At 35.2% G+C, this 20,683-nt stretch overlaps 1 protein-coding gene across 1 annotated transcript in view; it reads right to left on the bottom strand.

The window, feature by feature from the left end:
* LOC106138444 (hemicentin-2) overlaps positions 1 to 20,388 on the bottom strand; it is a 124,912-nt gene extending 104,524 nt beyond the window's left edge. Inside the window, exons 1-2 of the mRNA XM_060949984.1 lie at positions 20,222 to 20,388; positions 12,424 to 12,599 (exon numbers count right to left, since the gene is read on the bottom strand). Coding sequence (XP_060805967.1) covers positions 12,424 to 12,526 — 103 coding nt within the window. The 5' untranslated portion in view covers positions 12,527 to 12,599; positions 20,222 to 20,388. The remainder of the gene's footprint in view (positions 1 to 12,423; positions 12,600 to 20,221) is intronic.
* Positions 20,389 to 20,683: the final 295 nt, after the last annotated feature.

Raw genomic sequence — 20,683 nt, 5'->3', positions numbered from 1 at the left:
GTGATCCTATTCTTTGTTATATTTTTGCCAGGAACCACACGGTACACACACAAAAAATAATAATGTAGTTATCTTAGTAAATTACTAACTAATTACTAGCCGTGCTTATTAATGTCAACCCCTGGGGCGTAATAATTGTGCTTAACAATTGGTAATCATACTAATTATCCAGTGCATTGATATGATACTCATATTTATGAAACTAATCAATGGTAAACCACCATTATTAGAGAGACATACATACAATCACGTTTTTATCCCTTACGGAGCAGACAGAGCCAACAGTATGTGAGGCCGCGTTCAGCTTTATGGTTTAACTAGCTAACTAACCAGCCGCGTGAATAAAGCGCCACCTACGAAAAGCGACGAATTTAACGCCACCTACAAAAGTTTTTCGCAAATCCCACCGGAACTACAGATTTTACCGGGATGAATTTGGTGATTGATGCAGAAGACAAGGCGTTAAGAGGTAACAAAGTAACAAACAAACCAACTTACTTTCGCATTAAGTTGGGATTATGGAACTGACATTAAAATATTGACAGACTGCTAACCCATCACCAAACAGGAGAATCCCATGTTTATCATACTTGTCCTTGATTGCCTTTTACGATTTGCAAGGGAAGAGAAGCAGACAATGGACGGTGAGAAAACATCGTGAGGAAACCTGCACATTCAGGCAACTCTGCACATTCAGGCAACTGGATGTGTAACCATGGATTCAATATGGGTTAAGTTTACCCGCTAAGGTTGCGGAGGTCAGGTGAACCTGACTCACCCAATCCAGGATCCATGGTCAAAGGCATACCCCCAGCTCCTCTCCGGAGAGATGAGGATGCAACCGGGACTAAAAGCCAGGAGGAAGAAAAAGAAGCAGACAATAATAAAATATGAATAAAATTAAATGATAAGAGAATGTTGTGATGTGAAAGAAGATGTAGTTAAAGGAATAGAAAAGGTTATGTTAAGATGGTTTGGTCATGTGGACATGTGGAGAGGATGAATGAAAGCAGGTTGACTAAGCAGATATACAAGTAGAGTATGGAGGGAAAGGTCGGAGTGGGAAGGCCTAGACGAACGTATCTTGATCAAATTAAGGACGTCCTGGCAAAGGGTCAGGTCAAGAGTACCCTCAAGAAAGATGTAGTCTCTGCCTACCCCTCCGGGCAAATAGCGTGATTTTATGTATGTTACATGAACCCCAAGAAAACTAAAATTACCCTAGTTTGTTTTGAGATAATTAACTGATTGAAATTTGAGTAAGCTGGTGTGATACTCGTTATAATTTTATGGAAATGAAAACGTTGCAAGATAAAACGGTTGGCGGAAAATAGTTAAGTTCAAAGGGAAAAAAACAATAAAATTAAACCGAACGCAAGATTTGAAACCGTAAATTAAGTATGCAAGGAGCGGATTTGTTTATGTTCTCGCTACCATTGTGAATAAAATATCGAGGTGACAGAAGAGCTCATATAACACAAGTCTCGTGTTAGTACCAACACTAATGTATGTGATGAAAAGTCAGATGCAGCAGAAACGTTAACGTTCAAGTCTAAAATTGAGTGAGTGTAAAAATAAAAATATTTTTAAAACGATCCAGGCAAACATTTATTCTTATATATAACAAAAATAGATACTGCCTACATGAAGAATCTTTAGTTTATCAGCCTTTCTCTTAGTCGCCTTTAACAGCCATGGGAAGTTATTTAGTGGTCCTATTCTAAAATGCCGGGAACCACACGGCACGGACTAGATATGGCAAAATTTAAAGACAATTCTAAATTCATAGGTCTAAAGAAATAAAATAAAATAGCGAATACCGCGACGAGTAACTTCTGTGCAATATTTATTTTGCAGTTAAAGAAATAAAATAAAATAGCGAATACCGCGACGACGGGTATCTTCTGTTCAATATTTATTTTGCAGTCATAAAAGTAGTACTACGTTTATTAATTAGGGTTCCCCACCTGCTCGGATATGGTAACAGTGCACCGTATAAAGTGATTTATTGCCGAGTGTAGTGTTAATGGTTTTCTTTCAATGTTTTCGCTTCGTAAGGGTTTGGTTTTGTACATAAATACTTGTTTATCATGAGAAAGAGTGTCTGTGTGGTTTCAGGCACATGCACTTCTTTGCCATGGATGTCGTAAAAGGCGACTAAGAGGTAGACTGAAAGGCCACGTTCAGCTGTATGGCTTCATGATGGAATTGAGATTCAAATACTGACAGATTGATAGCCCATCGCCTATAAGAAGAATCCTAAGCTTATTAGCCTTTCTCTTAGTCGCCTCTTACGACATTCATCCTATTCTAAAGTGCTTAAAACCGCACGGCACCAGAGAGTTGAAAATGTAACCCGGACTAACGCCATTAAGAAGAAATAGAGATGTGTTTATGTTCTTTTTTAACATAAAACATAACTACTTTTCTGTGGGCAGTCGAGTAAAAACCCCGTATCGCCTAAACCCATAAGGCTTTACGTGCAATATTATTTGCAATAAATACTAAACTTTTTGCGTGAAACGAAACGTTTCCTTTCCTTTCAGCTTATTTTTCGCCGAATCTGAAATTCTAATGCCACGCTTGACTTATGAACGCTTATAACTTTTTTTTTTATATTAACCGGCCAGAGTTATTTTAAGAAGCTTGCTGCTGTCCGCGGCTCCTTTCGCGTCTAAATTACAATTATCCAGACCTGCTTCAAAGTAAGTTAATTTTCAATTGATCATAACTTTTTTTCTTTAGGTACCGATTTTGACCAAACAAAATGGTCTGGATAATTGTAGTTTTCGCAGGTCACGCGAACATCGACGTACACGCGGGCGGAGCTGCGGGCAACAGCTAGTATACTTATACCATATATAAATGCAGTTATTTTATGATTTAATATCATCAATAGGTGTGGAGTAATCTCATTCTATCATAAAGCCAAACAGGTGAACGTGGCCTATCAGTCTTTTCAAGACTGTTGGCTCTGTCTACCCTGCAAGGGATATAGATCTATATGTATGTATGTATGCCGTGTGGTTCCCGGCACCAATAAGAAAATAGTATAGTTCCACTTCATCACTTTCCCATGGATGTCGTAAAACGCGACTAAGAGATAGGCTTATAAAGGGATTCTTCTTTTAGGCGATGGGCTAGTAACCTGTCACTAATTGAATCTCAATTCTATCAGCTGAGCGTGACATATCAGTCTTTTCAAGACTGATGGCTCTGTCTACCCTGCAAGGGACATAGACGTGATAATATGTATGTATAAAAATTGGTGTTATAATGGGCTTAAAAGCGCCAGCTTAGACCATATACTGCATACTAATAAAACATTTGTGAGTGATTATGACCGTATTTAGGCGAAATTTAGTTTTACCCTTAGTCCCCTCTAACGATACCCCAAAGCGTTGACGAGGCAAAGAGATGACGACGTCCTACATTAAGGTTCAATTTTGTAACATCTGGTATTCCAAAACAAAACTCCTGATATAAAAATTGCAATGTTCAAAATTTTCTAATGAATTATTACTATTATAATTAATTATTAGCAAAACTAATATAATAATGTCATTATCGATACCAAATTAATAGGATTCATAATTTTACGGCTTCCCCATATCAAAATTACCGACAATGGCGGTTCCCGTAATTAAGATAAAATTAAAATGGTTATTAAAATTTGCAGGGAAACTAGGTATTTTAATAACCATATTACAACATAGTTATAATTATTATATACTAGAGGCCGCCCGCGACATCGTCCGCGTGAAATCAATCACGCGAGAACTCCGGGATAAAAGGTGAAGCCTATATGTTATTCTTGGTCTTGAGCTACATACCAAATTTCATCGTAATCGGTTCAGCAGTTTTTGCGTGAAAGAGAAAAAAACATCCATACTGACTTCCTGACATACTCACAAACTTTCGCATTTATAATATTAGTAGGATGTAACTAGCTGTCCCGGCAAACGTTGTTTAGACATATAAATATTGTTTAAGTTATTTCTAGTTAAAAAAATAATTTAAGGGTGGACAACCCTTATCACTAAGGGGTACTTGTCTTTCGCGCAAAATAGAAATGACTAGACTAGAAATGAAATTTCTCTGATTGGCCTGGGACTTGGATGTTTATCTATATATATATATATATATATACCTATGGTTATCGGGCCAATCAAAGAAAGTTCATTTCTCATCACGCCCTGGCCGGGATTCGAACCCGGGGACCTCTGGTGTCACAGACAAGCGTGACTGACGCTTCGCCAAAGAGGCCACATCATGTACATATGTTTGTATGTTGTTACGAGTAGATCTCAATAATCTTATTTCTCACTACTAACCATGTTTAATGAAGATAGCAATTAATTATGCAAACAATATTGAGAAATCAAGATGTGAGAATCTTACCTTACATTTTGATTAGGGTTAGATAATCTTAGTACATTTATATACCTGTCAAAGTAATGTTACAAATTTATAATGTAGGTTTGAGAATGGATATATGATAATTCGACATTTATTTGTTAACTATTTATAATTATATATATTGTTTCATGCCGTGTAGTTCCCAGCACCAATAAAAAAAATAGGACGGCTCCATCTATTTCCCTTGGATGTCGTAAAAGGCGACTAAGGGATAGGCTTTTGTACTCGGGATTCCTCTTTTAGGCGATGGGCTAACAACTTTTTATAAAATCAAACTCAAAAATATTTATTAGTTAGTTAGTCAGTTAATATTCGCTTTGATAAATTTCTGATTATTTGTTTTTTTTTTTTTACCTAGTGCTCCGTAATATTTTCTTGATAATTCTTTAATTGCATATGCAAAATTAAGCATTTTGCATTTAAAAGCACATAAAATTTGTATAAATAAAATCAGGCTACGATACAATTACAAATATTTATCCAAATTTTAATTAAATTACAAGCGTATTCCCGAATAACGAACAACATGAGGCCTACCAATTATCACATTAATAAATGTAATTATTGTTGAACATGCCGCTGTGAAATTCGAATTAATTTTCTGTGATTTTCGGTTTTTAGAACAGATTTTCTTTATTATTTGATGCTGCCAGCATTCTGGGCACACTGATGCTATATTTTTTTTATTTTTTTAAAACTTTATTGCACAAAGAGAAATGTACAAAATGCGGACTTAATGCCGTATGGCATTCTATACCAGTCAACCAGCTGACCAAACAGAAAAACTTTAAGTTGGTGGTGCGATAAAGTGCACATGCATACTGAAATATACATACAGTACAAAAAAAATGCATAAATACATACAACATACATTAAATACATTATAAATACATATACATACATACATGCCGTGTGGTTCCTGGCACCAATACAAAAAAGAATAGAACCACTCCATCTCTTTCCCATGGATATCGTAAAAGGCGACTAAGGGATAGGCTTACAAACTTGGGATTCCTTTTTAGGCGATGGGCTAGCAACCTGTCACTATTTGAATCTCAATTCTATCATTAAGCCAAATAGCTGAACGTGGCCCATCAGTCTTTTCAAGACTATTGGCTCTGTCTAGCCCACAAGGGATATAGACAGGATATGTACGTATATATGTGTAAAAATAAAAATAAACTTGGAGCAAATATAATTTTCTGTAAGTATTTATATTCGTAACGCGAAAACTTTTGAATTTGTTGGTCTGATTTTGATACAATTTAAAAGATAAGTATGTAAGATCTGTAAATAGTATTTGTAAGTTTATGATATATTCACGATTTTCTTTAAAAATTCAAAGAGTGTTCGCGACGTATAGTTAAAAATAGTATGAAAAATGAATAAAAATAAATATCGTCTTTCCTTCGCTAAAAGACTTATGGAACTTCTAAATTCTTCTAAAGCGATCATAGAGATCAATACGCAAAAAAAATCAAATTAAGTAATTGACATTTCTATCTCTTTTGGTGCGACACGAAAAGAAAAAGGGGATTTATTATTAAATCGAATGGAAAATTGGAATAGAAAGCCGTATAGCTCCAATTCTTATAAATTTGAATATATTTGGATAATTCTCTATTTGATTTCTGTTCTAAAATTAAATTTCATGCCAAATGTTGAAACGTTTTTGCAAAAACAAATTTGTATTTTATTTTTTTCAATTACAGAATAAATATAAACGAAATCTTTCATCCTAAACTAATTTGAACATTATTTTATAGTACTGTTTTTACATACCTACTTGTGTTTTTTTTATATAACCTGTTACTTAAGTAGGTACATAATTGAGGATATTCCAATACCAATTAGAAAAATATTTTTAAAGGAACGTCAAGTGCATCCCAAGTCGACGAGCTTTCATTAAAATATTGTTAAATGTATATAATATTTAATGATGAAGTCATCGTAATAAATGTAAAGATGTACTCACAGCCTATCTTCTCCGTGAATTTCTTTATCTTTAGTAGAAAAAAAAATATTTAAAAATTTTATAGAATAGAATAGATTTATTTTCAAGATTGGATACAAGATATTACTTATTGACGTCACATCACTTAAATCATATTATATCTACTATCGCTTCGAGAGCGCAATTATAGATGAAGCGGCGGAACAAACTACACTGCAGCATTTTTACCGCAATAACGTAGTTCTACCGAATAATCAAGCGGGTAATGTCTAAAAGTTTTCATTAAACATCCTTACCCCTACTAGCTTATCCGACACTTAAACCTGATATTAAAACTCATAACAGCATTTACCCAGATTGTCCATAAGGTTAGCGGCATCAAAGCGGCGTATGGACTATTTGTATGGTAATTCCACGGCGACCTCCACGGCGATTGAGGTGAGATTAGGGGGTGTGTACGTATAGACACACACAAATTTACATACAGAACGGACATTGATGTCATTTATATAAAGATTTTTTTTTGCAAAAACTTGAAGTTTTGTATTCGTTAGAACAGGACGTCGTAAAGGGCGACTAAGGGAATAATTGAGTGGAATTATCTGGGTTCTATGCCGGTCTAGTTTATAAGAAAGAAAAAATATTAAATTGCATTTTAAAGTCAGTCAATCTTGAGCGAAAATTTGTGAGGTGTATTTAGACGATGGACTAGCAAATGGTCATTGTGTTTTGTGAGACGAATTGGCACTATATACCCCGTAAAACATAAATACCACCTTATATATGTATAGGAGCATGATCTTTCTAACAAAGATATGAATTATTATTGCCTCGAGACAAAGAATATTTAGTTCAAGCGCCTCAGAATATTTCAACATATTTTAGCTCAGATACTTAGCTTTCAGTCTTTTCGATACTGTTAGCTCTTCCTACCTCGTAAGTGATAATAACGTAATATATATGTATATTATATATTACGTCATTATCCCTTACATACACACATATAATCACGAATATCCTTTGCAGGGTAGACAGAGCCAACAGTCTTGAAAATACTGATAGGCCACGTTCAGCTGTTTGGCTTAATGATAGAATTGAGATTCAAATAGTGACAGGTTGCATCCCCATCGCCTAATAGAAGAATCCCAAGTTTATAACCCTATCCCTTAGTCGTAATATCTAACGTTACATTTTACACAAGCAAACACGAGGACATAATCTGACTTCAATAAAATACACATACTGACAATATTTTGTCAGACAATGCTTGTAAAACATCAAACACATAATTGGTTATACAGGGTGTTTGGTATTCGTTGCGCGCTCCTCCCGGCTCCGTGAATTTGTGAACACCCTCGGGATTGGCCGGATACCGAATATTCTTATTGTGGTCGGTGCTTTTTTTGGCTCTCTCAAATTGAAGTCTCGTGCGAAAGGGATTTTAACCGATTCGTTGAAGGTTGTCCATGATTCGAGTAAGAATTGCTGAAGGGCCACGTTCAGTTCAGTGACTTTAAGTATTGGTGGAATTGAGATTCAGATAGTGATAGGTTGCCAACCCGTTGACTTAGAAAAGACTCTGCCACGTTTAGCTGATTGATATTCAAAAAGTGACAGGTTGGTACTCCATCGCCTACAAGAAGAATCCCAAGTTTACTAGCTATTCCTTAGTCGCTTTTTACGTTCATAAGAAAGTCGTATTATAAAGTACCGAATACCACATACCTATATACATATAATCACGTCTGTATCCCTTGCGGGGTAGACAGAGCCAACAGTCTTGAAAAGACTGATAGGCCACGTTCAGCTGCTTGGCTTAATGATAGAATAAAAAATTGAGAACCACATGACACTTAATATACATTTAAAGCCAACTGAACGCCATCAAATCTTCCTAAAGGCAGTGGTAGTACGCTTGTCTGTGACACCGGAGGTCCCGTGTTCGAATCCCGGCCAGGGCATGATGAGAAAAGAACTTTTTCTGATTGGTCTGAGTCTTAGATATTTATCTATATAAGTATTTATTATAAAATATAGTATCGTTGAGTTAGTATCTCGTAACACAAGTCTCGAACTTACTTCGAGGCTAACTCAATCAGTGTAATTTGTCCCGTTTATATAAAAAAAGGCCAATCGTGACACGTCACCGCAATCAAATAAAGTAATCACTACATTAACTCCCTGAAGTACACCTCTTCGATTCCCCGGGGACGTCATCTAGATGAGCGGTGTCCGAATTGCTCGGCTAATGTGCAATGTGACCGGATTATGTGCTATACGCTTTTACGACATACGTTTTATGATTAGGAGCGGGGAATTAAGTTCGTTTTGTAAGTTAAGTTAAGGTAGAAAGGTGTTAGTTTGCCGTGTGGTACCCGGCATTTAAAATAAAAAAAAAGAATAGGACCACTCTGTTTCATTCCCATGGATGTCGTGAACGGCGACTAAGGGGTGGGCTTAAAAATTGAGATTCGTCTTTTAGGCGATGGGCTGGCAACCTGTCACTATTTGAATCTCAACTCTAAGCCGAACAGCTGAGCGTGGCCTGGCTCTGTCTACCCCGCTAGGGATATAGACGTGATCATATGTATGTATGTATGTACGTGCGCGTTTAATATCTGTTTTATTTATAAATAGTATTATTAATCTTGTATTATAATAATTTTTAAGATATTTTTGGAGTCTATGTGACAAAGTTGTACAAACGAGATTATCGTTATTTTCATACATTAAAATTGATAACTCGCTTTATATTTTTAAATTATTTCCCTACAATTTTAATAACAAATCAACATGAAAAGTACAAAACAGCGTGGGCTCTCCAGCAGAACCATTTTACCAATTGGATACCAATTAAATAAAAAAAAATGAAATGACAAAAATACCAAATAATTAAGTAAACATCCAATTGCTTTTCAAAATTCCACCCCCGAAGGGATGAAGCGTTCAATTTCAATTTGTTAAAAATGGACCCGTCTGGATATTGCCATTTTTTTTTCTTTTAATATCAAAAGGTTAATTGGAAGAGGATAAAAGGAAGTTAAAAGTAAAAGAATATGAAATAACCGAGTTCTTACGGCCGTGGTTTGAGTCATTTTTAACCCCCAATTGAAAAAAGGAGTGTGATAAATTAATTGTGTTTAAAGTGTGATAAATAAATTTGCACGTGTCTGCGCGTGCGTCTTAACTACAGCATTGGTCTCTGCTAGCGGTAGTAAACTTGACTCAAAATTTAAAACTTTTATTCATTACTAGCTGTGCCCGCGAGTCCGTCCGCGTGGAATAGTTTCTTCATCATGGCATCACCGAAGCCCTCAAGGGTGAATAATTTTCCCCGTTTTTTTCACATATTCCATTATTTCTTTGCTCCTAATAGTTAAACCGTGATGTTATATAGCCTAAAGTCTTCCTCGATAAATGGTCTATTCAATACAAAAATATTTTTTCAATTCGAACCATTAGTTCCTGAGATTAGCGCGTTCAAACAAACAAACTCTTCAACTTTATAATATTAATATAGATATAGTACCGTTAAGTTAGTATCTGTATCTCGTAACACAACTTTCGAACTTACTTCGAGGCTAACTCAATCTGTGCAATTTGTCCCGTATATAATTATTTTTAATAATGTAGCTTAACTAATTCACTTATATGATTACATCCATGTAAGTCAATTATTCTGTTTAATTTAAACCTCATTTGTAGTATGTGCTTTGCTTAGCTTTCAACAAAGTTTAAAGTCAATTTAACTTGTTAAAATAACTAATTAAAAACTCTCTCTTTTGTCATTATTTACCACTAGCCTTTACACGTAGTTTCTAACCTGTGGGAAATTCCAGAAGAAAAGATAGCCAATGTCTGAGGGTCTATTTTATATCTGTGTCAAATTTCGTGAAAATCTGTTCAGATGTTTTTGAGTTTATTTGTTACATAATATATACAAAAAAAATACTTTCCTCTGTGATATGCTTGAAGTCCCAGGTTCAAATAGACTTTCTGTACCATTCGTGTTTTAGATATTTCTACTTTCCCTTAAAAACAATTTAAATCAACATACTTGTATAATAATTGTAAATGATAACTTCAAGTGCCGTGTGGTTCCCGGCACCAATACAAAAAGAATAGGACCACTCCATCTCTTTCCCATGGATGTCGTAAAAGGCGACTAAGGGACAGGCTTACAAACTTGGGATTATTTTTGGGCGATGGGTTGCCAACCTGTCACTATTTGAATATCAATTCTATCATTAATCCAAATAGCTGAACGTGGCCATTCAGTCTTTTCACGACTGTTGGCTCTGTCTACCCCGCAAGGGATATAGACGTGACCATATGTATGTATGTAACTCCAAGTTTATATGTACTCTTTACGCAAAAATTACTAAACGAATTTGGATGAAATTTTCCAATCATACAGCTTTTACATAAAAATAACAGGGCTATTTTACATGCATACATAGTTGCATAAATATATATACAGAATTATATCCATCATAGTATGTAAAACGACTATATTAATGATAGCAAACGGACCTTGTTCTGCCTGTCAGCCCTCTAATCAGACAGGGTTTCATAGAGTATGAAAAAAATGGAGTTGACGTTTTTATATCTTCATTGTATTTCATAAAAAAGGATCCTTAATAAATGTTTGAAAGTAGATTTCTGTATTTTAATATTGCACCAAGTTGCACACACCATTTCTGTTTTTTATATATGTAGATATATTGAAACCGAAACCGCCGAGCTTGCATGAAGAGAGTTATGAATGTGGATGATGGGAAGGTAGTATGCAGAGATCGTGGCAAGTGGAAAGAGGTAGTCTCTGCCTACCCCTCCGGGAAAGAGGCATGTTTTTTATGTATTTATGTATGTATATAGGTATATACGTACAATTTTTGTATAAATATATATACCTTCTTATAATTTATATACATACATATATATAGTCACGTATAAAATCCCTTGCGGTACCCCGCAGAGCCAACTTGAGATGATTGAAAGGATACGTTCAGCTGTATGACTTTATGTCGTGAACCAAAAGATATGACAATTATTAAGTCATATGAAGAGTTCCATAATATAGAATAAAAGATTTTGTTTTGAATTTGATGGAATTGAGATTCAAAAAGTGCAAGTTGCTAGCCCATCGCCTATGAAAAGAATCCATCCATGGCAAAGAGATGGAAAATTATCCTCTATGTTAAATGCAGCCTTACTTTGATGTCCCTCAACTACCTTCACGAATAAGGCTTTAATCCATTGTTCCATGAGCACGTGAAGGCTAGATAAAAAAAATACCATATAGTATGGCTATCATTAGATAGATTTACCTATCACTATTTGAATCTCAATTCTATCATTAAGCCTAACATCTGAACGTTCTGTTAGGCTTAATGATAGAATTGTGTGTCTAAGTTAAAATATTTTTGTTAATTTTGATATTTAGATAGTTATGAAAATAGTGAACAGTGCCAACTCCATTATTTATACTTCCACCCTGAGGAACCAATCTCAGGATTGCGCAGATCAGTATGACATGACAGTGGCTCATTGCGTTTCAGCTATTTGTTGATTATTATTTAAGAGAGGATTTATTTGTCACAGGCCTCTGTGGTTTTAGGTTAAATAGCCTTTGTAAATGGCGTAAAAGGTTTTTTATTCTCGTGATTATGTTCCCGGCACCAATAAAATCGTATTGTGTTGTGCCGTGTGGTTCCCGGCACGAATAAAAAAAGAATAGGACCGCTCCATCTCGTTCCCATGGATGTCGTAAAAGGCGACTAAGGGATAAACTAACTAAACATGACTCTCTTCTGACTTCTGTTACCCTTTTAAGTAGAAGACAGACTCCGACTTTACCCATAGTTTTAAGTGTTTATACGCTAAGTTACCTATTGAGTAGGTACTTACATCCAGTTATCTGTACATATTTCATCTTATGAACATCATTATTTCATAATGCAGAAAAGCCATTTCCCCAAGTTAACTCTTTACGGCACAAAACAAGAAAGACAATAGTTATTAACGTTTACAACAAAAAATATACCTACCGAAATCCTCATTTTGTTCCGTCCATGCTTGACAGATAACGTTGTACACAAAAACACTTAGAATTAGGACACTGATGATTATCCCGCCAATACCGTCCGCCATTTTGTGCAGTTAGCGCGCCTCCATCTTGTGAATCATTTCTTTTGTGGTTACCGTCACACTAAGTCATTCTTACCTGAAATCAATGAAAAATTGTTGTTAGTTAGCTTATTTTTATATGTGATTTGGTTGAAAGGAGTTTCTAAATAAAGTAGAAAATATCTTTGTACGAAAACTCATTAAATCAAAATTAAAAATCAAAATTCAAAATAAGTTTAATACAATTGCTGCAGCTTTCGATTCCTTGTGAAAATTTTTTTAAAACGTGTCTTGGCGAATACTTCCTTGATTTAAAATATTTATTGCATTTCTTTGAAGAGAAAACTAATAGTCAAAGCCAATTTTAGTAATATCGCTTAGAGATGGAAGTTAAAATAAAAGATACCTTAATAATAAAAATAAGATAAAGTAATCTTAATATATCAGTCTTTTCAAGACTTAGCTCTGTCTACCCCGCAAGGGATATAGACGTGATTTTATGTGTGATGTGTGTAATCTTAATTCCATCATACCGCCATATTGCTGAACGTGGCCTTTCAGTCTTTTCAATGCTGTTGGCTCTCTATTCCCCGCAAGGGATATCGACATGACTATATGTAAGTAAGTATGTACGTAAGATTATTTAAACAACCTGTTTTTTTTTTCACAAAATCCAATCGCCATAAAATTTAAACCTGCAATAACAATATTCCCAACTAAAAGAACATAACCTCGTCAATTTTTACCCAACCATCGGGCAGATTAACAGCTAACAAACACCACAAATGTATGTTAATACTGGTATCATTGTCCAACAGGCGACATTTGCATTGTATTGAATGTTTAGTGGAGTCAGAGTTAGAATAGAATAAAATAGATTAGATTTATTTTCAAAATTGGATACAAGGTATCACTTATTGACGTCACATCATTTAAATCTTATTATAACTACTACCGCTTCTAAAGCGCATGTGTTGAAGGAGCGGCGGAACAAACTACACTGCGGCATTTTCATCGGACGTCAATATACAAATATAGATCTCTTACATCTAAATCATGAACGAATGCACGTTGCGACGAATGCGATGTTGAAGAAGATTAGCTATTACCCGAGACTTGCTCCACTATAAAATTGGCTTTATACATACAAACATGTAATCACATCTTTTATCCAGTTATCACCACAAATGTATGTTAATACTGGTATCACTAGCTCCTCTCCAGAGTAATTAAAGTCAGAAAGAAGAAGGGCTTTGTGTATGTAAATATGTGTGTATACATAAATGAATTTTCCCTACTCGTGTGGTTACTGGCACTAATAAAAAAAGAATAATAAGGACCACTCCGTCTCATTCTGATGGATGTCGTGAAAGGCGACTAAGGGTTAAGCTTATAAAGTTGGGATTCTTTTAGGCTATATACATCTCAATTCTATCATTAAGCCAAACAGCTGAACGCGGCCTATCAGTATTTTCAAGATTGTTGGCTCTGTCTTCCCCGCGAGGGATAAAGATGTGACTATATGTATGTATATTTCCCTACTGTATAATCTATGAAATTACAACAAACTATTTCATTAATTACGACCCCATAAAAGACGACTAAAGTCAAGAGCAAAAGCCAGTACAAAATACTCGTAAATGTAAGCAGTATCACTTTGATGTTCAATCTTAATTTGAGGAAAACGGAACATGAATACCTTATAACTTCGCGAAATAGACTTTTTTTTTTCCTTCTATACAACCTATCGGATTGTATAAATGTAGGTATCTAAGGTAAAATGTTGATTTACAATATCATTTAGCTGACATCTGACTGATTTTGCGAAAGTGAAAAATATATGTGAGTTTATAATTTAAGTTATCGAATTTAATACCGGCCAGGGTATGAGAAACGAACTTTCTCTGATTGGCCTGGGTCTCAGATAATTATCCATATAAGTATTTATTATAAAATATAGTGTCGTTATGTTAGTATCTCGTAACACAAATTTCGAACTTCGAGGCTAACTCAATCAGTGTAATTTGTTCCGTATAAATTTATAAGTATTTTATTTCATTTAAACTCTGAAAAAAAGAAATAAATAAATCTATAGACAATTCTAATTCAGCTTGTGCAAGAAATCTATTATACTAATATCTATGAAAAGCCACTAAGACGAACATAACTGCTAGGTATCATATAACAAAACATATAATCATGTCTATACACCCGTATAGACATGATTATATACTAACTATACCTACTCTTGCGGGGTAGACAGAGCCAACAGTCATCAAAAGACACGGATCATAAAAGCGGCACTAAGTGAATGAGCCTATTCCTTAAGTCGCCTTCAACGACTATGGGAAAGAGTTGAGTTTGCAAAAGAGAAAAACAAAGGATTTTCAACTTGAACGAAAACTTTTAATTCATCCATGTCATATCATTCATTCATCAAATATTAGCTTCATTAACAATGACATAATAAGAGAAAAACAGTTACCTACCATTCTTTTCAAGATTTACATAATATTTATATTGAAACAATGGGAGTATAAGAGTAATTATTTTCATATTTTAAAATGTCTGTGGTTTTAATAACAGGAGTAATGGACTCATATTGTTTGAATGTATGTTCGTTTTGTTAAATAAGATTGCAACACTACAGTAGAATGCTATATTAATTTATTAATGGCAACATTGTCTTTATTACTATAAACGACTATTGTATTTTCGACGAGTTAAAATTAAAATTAATTAAATATAAACATGTAGTTTAAATTTTTACAATATCTTAATATTACTATTTATTGTTATTTCATTCGTATTTGAAAATCCTAATAATCTACAATCTTATGTTTAAAATTCCTCATAGTTACCTAATTTTATAAGTCAGATAGGTACATTGTAACGGGGACATTTTATAGATCTAATAAAAACCTAGATATACTTATGTTTGTAGTACCTACATTGAATGCATATACATATATTCAACAGTGTGGGCAACGCATGCCTGAAATGGTTTTCGGATGCGCTTTTTTTTCGGTATACATACATATAATTACGTCTATATCCCTTGTTACATAAACAGAGTCAACTGTCTTGAAAAGACTGATAGGCCACGTTTAGCCATTTAGCATAATGATAGAATTGACATTCAAATAGTGACAGGTTGCAAGCCCATCGCCTAAAAGAAGAATCCCAAGTTTATAAGCCTATCCCTTAGTCGCCTTTTACGATATCCATGTATTAGTGCCGGGAACCACACGTCAATAAATCGGGCCCTACGTAGTATATTTTCGTTAGTAGGTATTAGTTTTAATTTAACCAAGGCCTTTCTATCCCAAAATGGCGTTAAATTGAATCCAATAAACTTGGACGTTCCTCATATTTCTCGGAAATAAAAGTTTCTAACGCTTTGTAGAAAGATACTTAAATAAAAGTTGGTGACTTCATTTAATACTTAATACATATACGACCTTTGTGGCGCAGCGATAGTACGCTTGTCTGTGACCCCGGAGGTTTCGAGTTCGAATCCCGGCCAGGGCATAATGAGAAAAGAACTTTCTCTGATTGGTCTGGGTCTTGGATTATCTATATAAGTATTTATTACAAAATATACATAGTATCGTTGAATTAGTATCTCGTAGCACAAGTTTACAACTTACTTCGAAGCTATTTCAGTATGTATGATTTGCCCCGTATATATTTGTATTTAAGAATTTAAGATGTATTTAAAAATGCGTTAATTATTTTTCGAAATTTTTGTACAAACATGTTTTTCGAACAAACATTGAAAAAAAAAATTAATGAAAAAAAACATAATATACACACCATGATATGCAGTAAGTATTCACAGAGAGAGAACCTTATTTTATAAGATTTTCTATCAGCGTGATAAGGGAATGTTGTAATGTGAAAGAAGATGTATGGTTTGGTTATGTGGAGAGGATGAATGAAAGCAGGTTGACTAAGCAGATATACAAGGAGAGTGTGGAGGGAAAGGTCGGAATGGGAAGACGAACGTATCTTGATCAAATCAAGGACGTCCTGGTAAAGGGTCAGGTCAAAAGTGCCCGAAACCGCCCAACTTGCATGAAGAGAGTTATGAATGTGGATGAAGCGAACGTATGCAGAGATCGTGGCAAGTGGAAAGAGGTAGTCTCTGCCTACCCCTCCGGGAACGAGGCGTGATTTTATGTATGTATGTTTTCTATCTAAACCTGCTTCCGACACGGCTGTAACTCACAGTATCCAATTCTCAAACAGATGAAAGTTGGAAATCGTACATTTCAGACGTATACGAAAAGTTGTTTCGTTTTAGTCGTTTGGAATAGTTCCGTTTCATCTTTTATGCAGATATTAAATTCGTAACAACTTGTTAATGAATGAACTTTTGAGGGGATGTTTAATTTTTGCATATATACGAAATAATTTTAATCATTCAAGTTAGTAATTGCTTTAGTTTTCAATTTCATAAAATACAATATGGTTCCCGGCACAAAAAGAAAGAGAATAGGACTACTCCATCTCTTTCCCATGGATGTTGTAAAAGGCGACTAAGGCTTTTAAACTAAGTACTCTTCTTTTAGACTATGGGCTAGCATCCTGTCACAATTTAAATCTCAATTCTATCATTAAGCAAAGCACTTGAACGTGGCCTATAAGACTTTTTAAGATTGTTAGCTCTGTCTACCCCGCGGGGGATAAAGATGTGACTATATGTATGTATCTTTAATGGTGGCTTGGTAGCGATGAAAAATTGTAGTGGGGGCCAGATTCTATTCATGTTTAGATTGTAAACGTTAGTCAAAGGAAATTCTTATTAACTTGAAATTCTTCTTGAATTTGACTCCCTATTCCATCATACTATTGAGCTTATTTTTTTCAAGGCTTTTGACTCTGTCTACCCCTATATGTATAGGATATGGACGTGATATTTTGAAATTTAATTACATACTTACACATACAGTCACGTCTATATCTCTTGCGGGCAAACAGAGCCAACAGTCTTGAAAAGACTGAAAGGCCAGATTCAGCTGTATGGCTTTATGATAGAATTGTGATTCAATTAGTGACAGGTTACTAGCTCATCGCCTACAAGAAGAATCCCAAGTTTATAAGCATAAGCTTATAAAACTTATAAAGGGAATAACCCTTAGTCACCTTATACGACATCCCCAGGAAAGAGATGGAGTGGTCCCATTGTAAAGTCCGGGGAACCACACGGCAATATAATTGTCATCCCATAATTAGTTTCTTATTTATAGCTAAATTTACGGCCGGTGTAAAAATACTCATTTCATTCCTAGTTATAATGAATTAATTCCGAATTATATTAGTACATTAATAGAAAAAACTCATTTTGTCGACCGAAATAAAGTAGTTACAGATAAAAAAAGGTAATAAACTGACTTATTCCGTTACGAGTCCCAAGGACTTTTCTTTTGTGAACGAAAATGTGGCGTGTTTTGTTTTGTACGACGTAAAATATTCCTACAAAGCTACTGTCATCGAGCCGGTGTTATTTCTCTCCTGATTTTTAACTCATACATACATATACATACATATAATCACGTCTATATCCCTTGCGGGGTAGACAGAGCCAACAGTCTTGAAAATATTTCGATAGAATTGAGATTCATATGAGTGATAGGTTGCAAACCCGTCGCCTAAAAGAAGAATTCCAAGATTTTAAGTCTATCCCTTAGTCCTTTACGACATCCATGGGGTGGTCCTTATATTTTTCTATAGGAGCCAGGAACCACACGGCATTTTTAACTCCTTGGGAAATATTTTCCAGGGGACATCTATGTATGACCACTGTCAATAGAATGTCCGAATTTGACAAAAGCTCTTACTGTAAGGGAAAAAGAGTGAGTGCCGTGTGGTTCCCGGCACCAATAGAAAGAAAAAGAAGAATAGGAACACTTCGCCTCGTTCCCCTGGATGTCGTTAAAGGCGACTAAAGGATAGGCTTATAAAGGTCAGGGTTACATATCCAGTGGCCTGAATGTGCAGATTTTCCCGCCATAAAAGCATTGGTTAGCACTCAAACTAATGTACAACTCAGTCATTGGTACACGCTCGTACTAGGATTTGAACCTGTGCCTCCCAGTGCATGACGCTATTTTATTCGGATTCGTTAATAACACAACCATCGACGCTCTTTTCCATGTACAAGAGAATCGATCATAAAATCGATTAAGCATCGTCTCATTAAGTCGAGCCGGGGGTCATCAATCATTGCATTACTGATTCGGAAATAAGGTCATAAGGCTCGATTTAAAGCTGGTCCTATTTCGTCTTCGATTCCCGACCACACACTTTTAATGGTATAATGAACAAGAATGATGCGCCGATGGTCCAATCGATAAAGTTAAAATGTTTGAATCCCAGAACGTACATTAGTTTGAATACTAACCGATGCTTTGACAGTGTGGGAAAAATTTCAAGTTTATTTTTAACTAGCTGTGCCCGCGACTTCCTCCGCGTGGAATAGTTATTTCGGGCATCATTTAAGCTATCAAAAATGAATAATTTTCCTCCGTTTGTTTTTACATTTTCCATTATTTCTTCGCTCTCGTAGTTGCAGTGTGATAATTTATAGCCTAAAGCGATAAATGGCCTATTCAAAACAAAAAGAATTTTTCAATTCGAACCAGTAGTTCCTGAGATTAGCGCGTTCAAACAAACAAACAAACAGACTCTTCAGCTTTATAATATTAGTATAGATTCATCCATTTTGGGATAAGATATATTTAAGTATTACTAAAATTTCTTCCAATCAACCCTCTGTCGTGTTATTATCATCAATAGATGAATCGTTTCCTCAATTCGCTTTTGTAGACAGAAATTCAGAAAATTTTGTATTAGTCCTTTCTAGTGTTGCAGAACTGTAGGCCACTAACGATATTCTATCGATAGGCTATCGATAGTTGCGTAAAAGCAAAAGTATCGATACTATCGATTGTCTTTTTAGTGTAGTGATTAACGATCGCCTAACGATCGTTTTGGCAACACTAGTTCCTTCATTCTAAACATAATGTATTTCCGATAATATAATTGCATCATATTTATATGCAAGTGGAATTCCACAGTCTCTGCCTACCCCAATGGAAAACAACCTGTCACTATTTGAATCTCAATTCTATCATTAAGCCAAACAGCTGAACGTGGTCTATTCAAGGCTGTTGGCTCTGTCTACCCCGCAAGGGATATAGACGTGATTATATGTATGTATGTATCTATTAAGCCATACAGCTGAACGTTGACTATCTTATCGAGACTGTTGACTCTGTCTACCTTGTAAGGTATAAAGACGTGGTGTATGTTAATGAGTAGTGCTTTTTTAGCAAGGCATCAAAACCTAGATAACGAGTAAGTTTTTAAATAAAATTCTACTTCTTGGCGTTTTTTTTTTTACTTTCAATCAAGAAATGCACATCAGAATCGGTCACGCGAATAAATAGACAAATCAACTATTATCACATCTCTTTTTATAGTTAATATTTCACCACAGGAACGTAGATGTTGAAATAAATAGTCAAAAAAAAACCACAATGATTTTGCTAATAGCACACAGTCCATTATATTCTTGAAGTTTCTCATTACAATAGCAAGAACTGCTGATTCATAGTGAACACAAGCCCAGATTGTGACCAAAATCAATTTTAATGTGCTCGAAAATAACATGACCAACGCACATTACTAAAATCTTGATAATAGACAACTTACATAGAACCGAAACGTCAGATCACATCATAAAATCCATCTCACATAGCAATTTCACAAGCAAACTCACACAAAACGGCTTACAAGTTACATAAATCACTTTTCGAAAAGTTATTTTACAATCGGGATGTGTCTCGAGCGCGGGAGAGCGAAACGACCGCCCTAGAGGACAGGCGAGCGCGCACTGACTGAAACGAAATCCTGAAACACCTCCGCTACCGTAGTATTACCCGGCCATTTTATGTTACCCCTTATTCAAAACAAGTGACTATAACACGGGGACTATGCAAGTTAGTTGGTTGTTAAGCCGTGATATATAATGCCAATGAAACTTTTGCACGGGAGCTCGTTAGCGCGAGGTTCATACAAGCTTTTTCAGTACTAATTATGAGACTGCTGTGATGTCAGTTGTGGTAGGACAATAAAAGAGCCTACTTACCTATTGCCTTAGGCGTTTTGACGGCC

Source organism: Amyelois transitella, chromosome 20 (assembly GCF_032362555.1).
Source record: "Amyelois transitella isolate CPQ chromosome 20, ilAmyTran1.1, whole genome shotgun sequence".
NCBI lineage: Eukaryota > Metazoa > Arthropoda > Insecta > Lepidoptera > Pyralidae > Amyelois > Amyelois transitella.
This window is presented reverse-complemented; position numbering and strand designations above follow the sequence as displayed.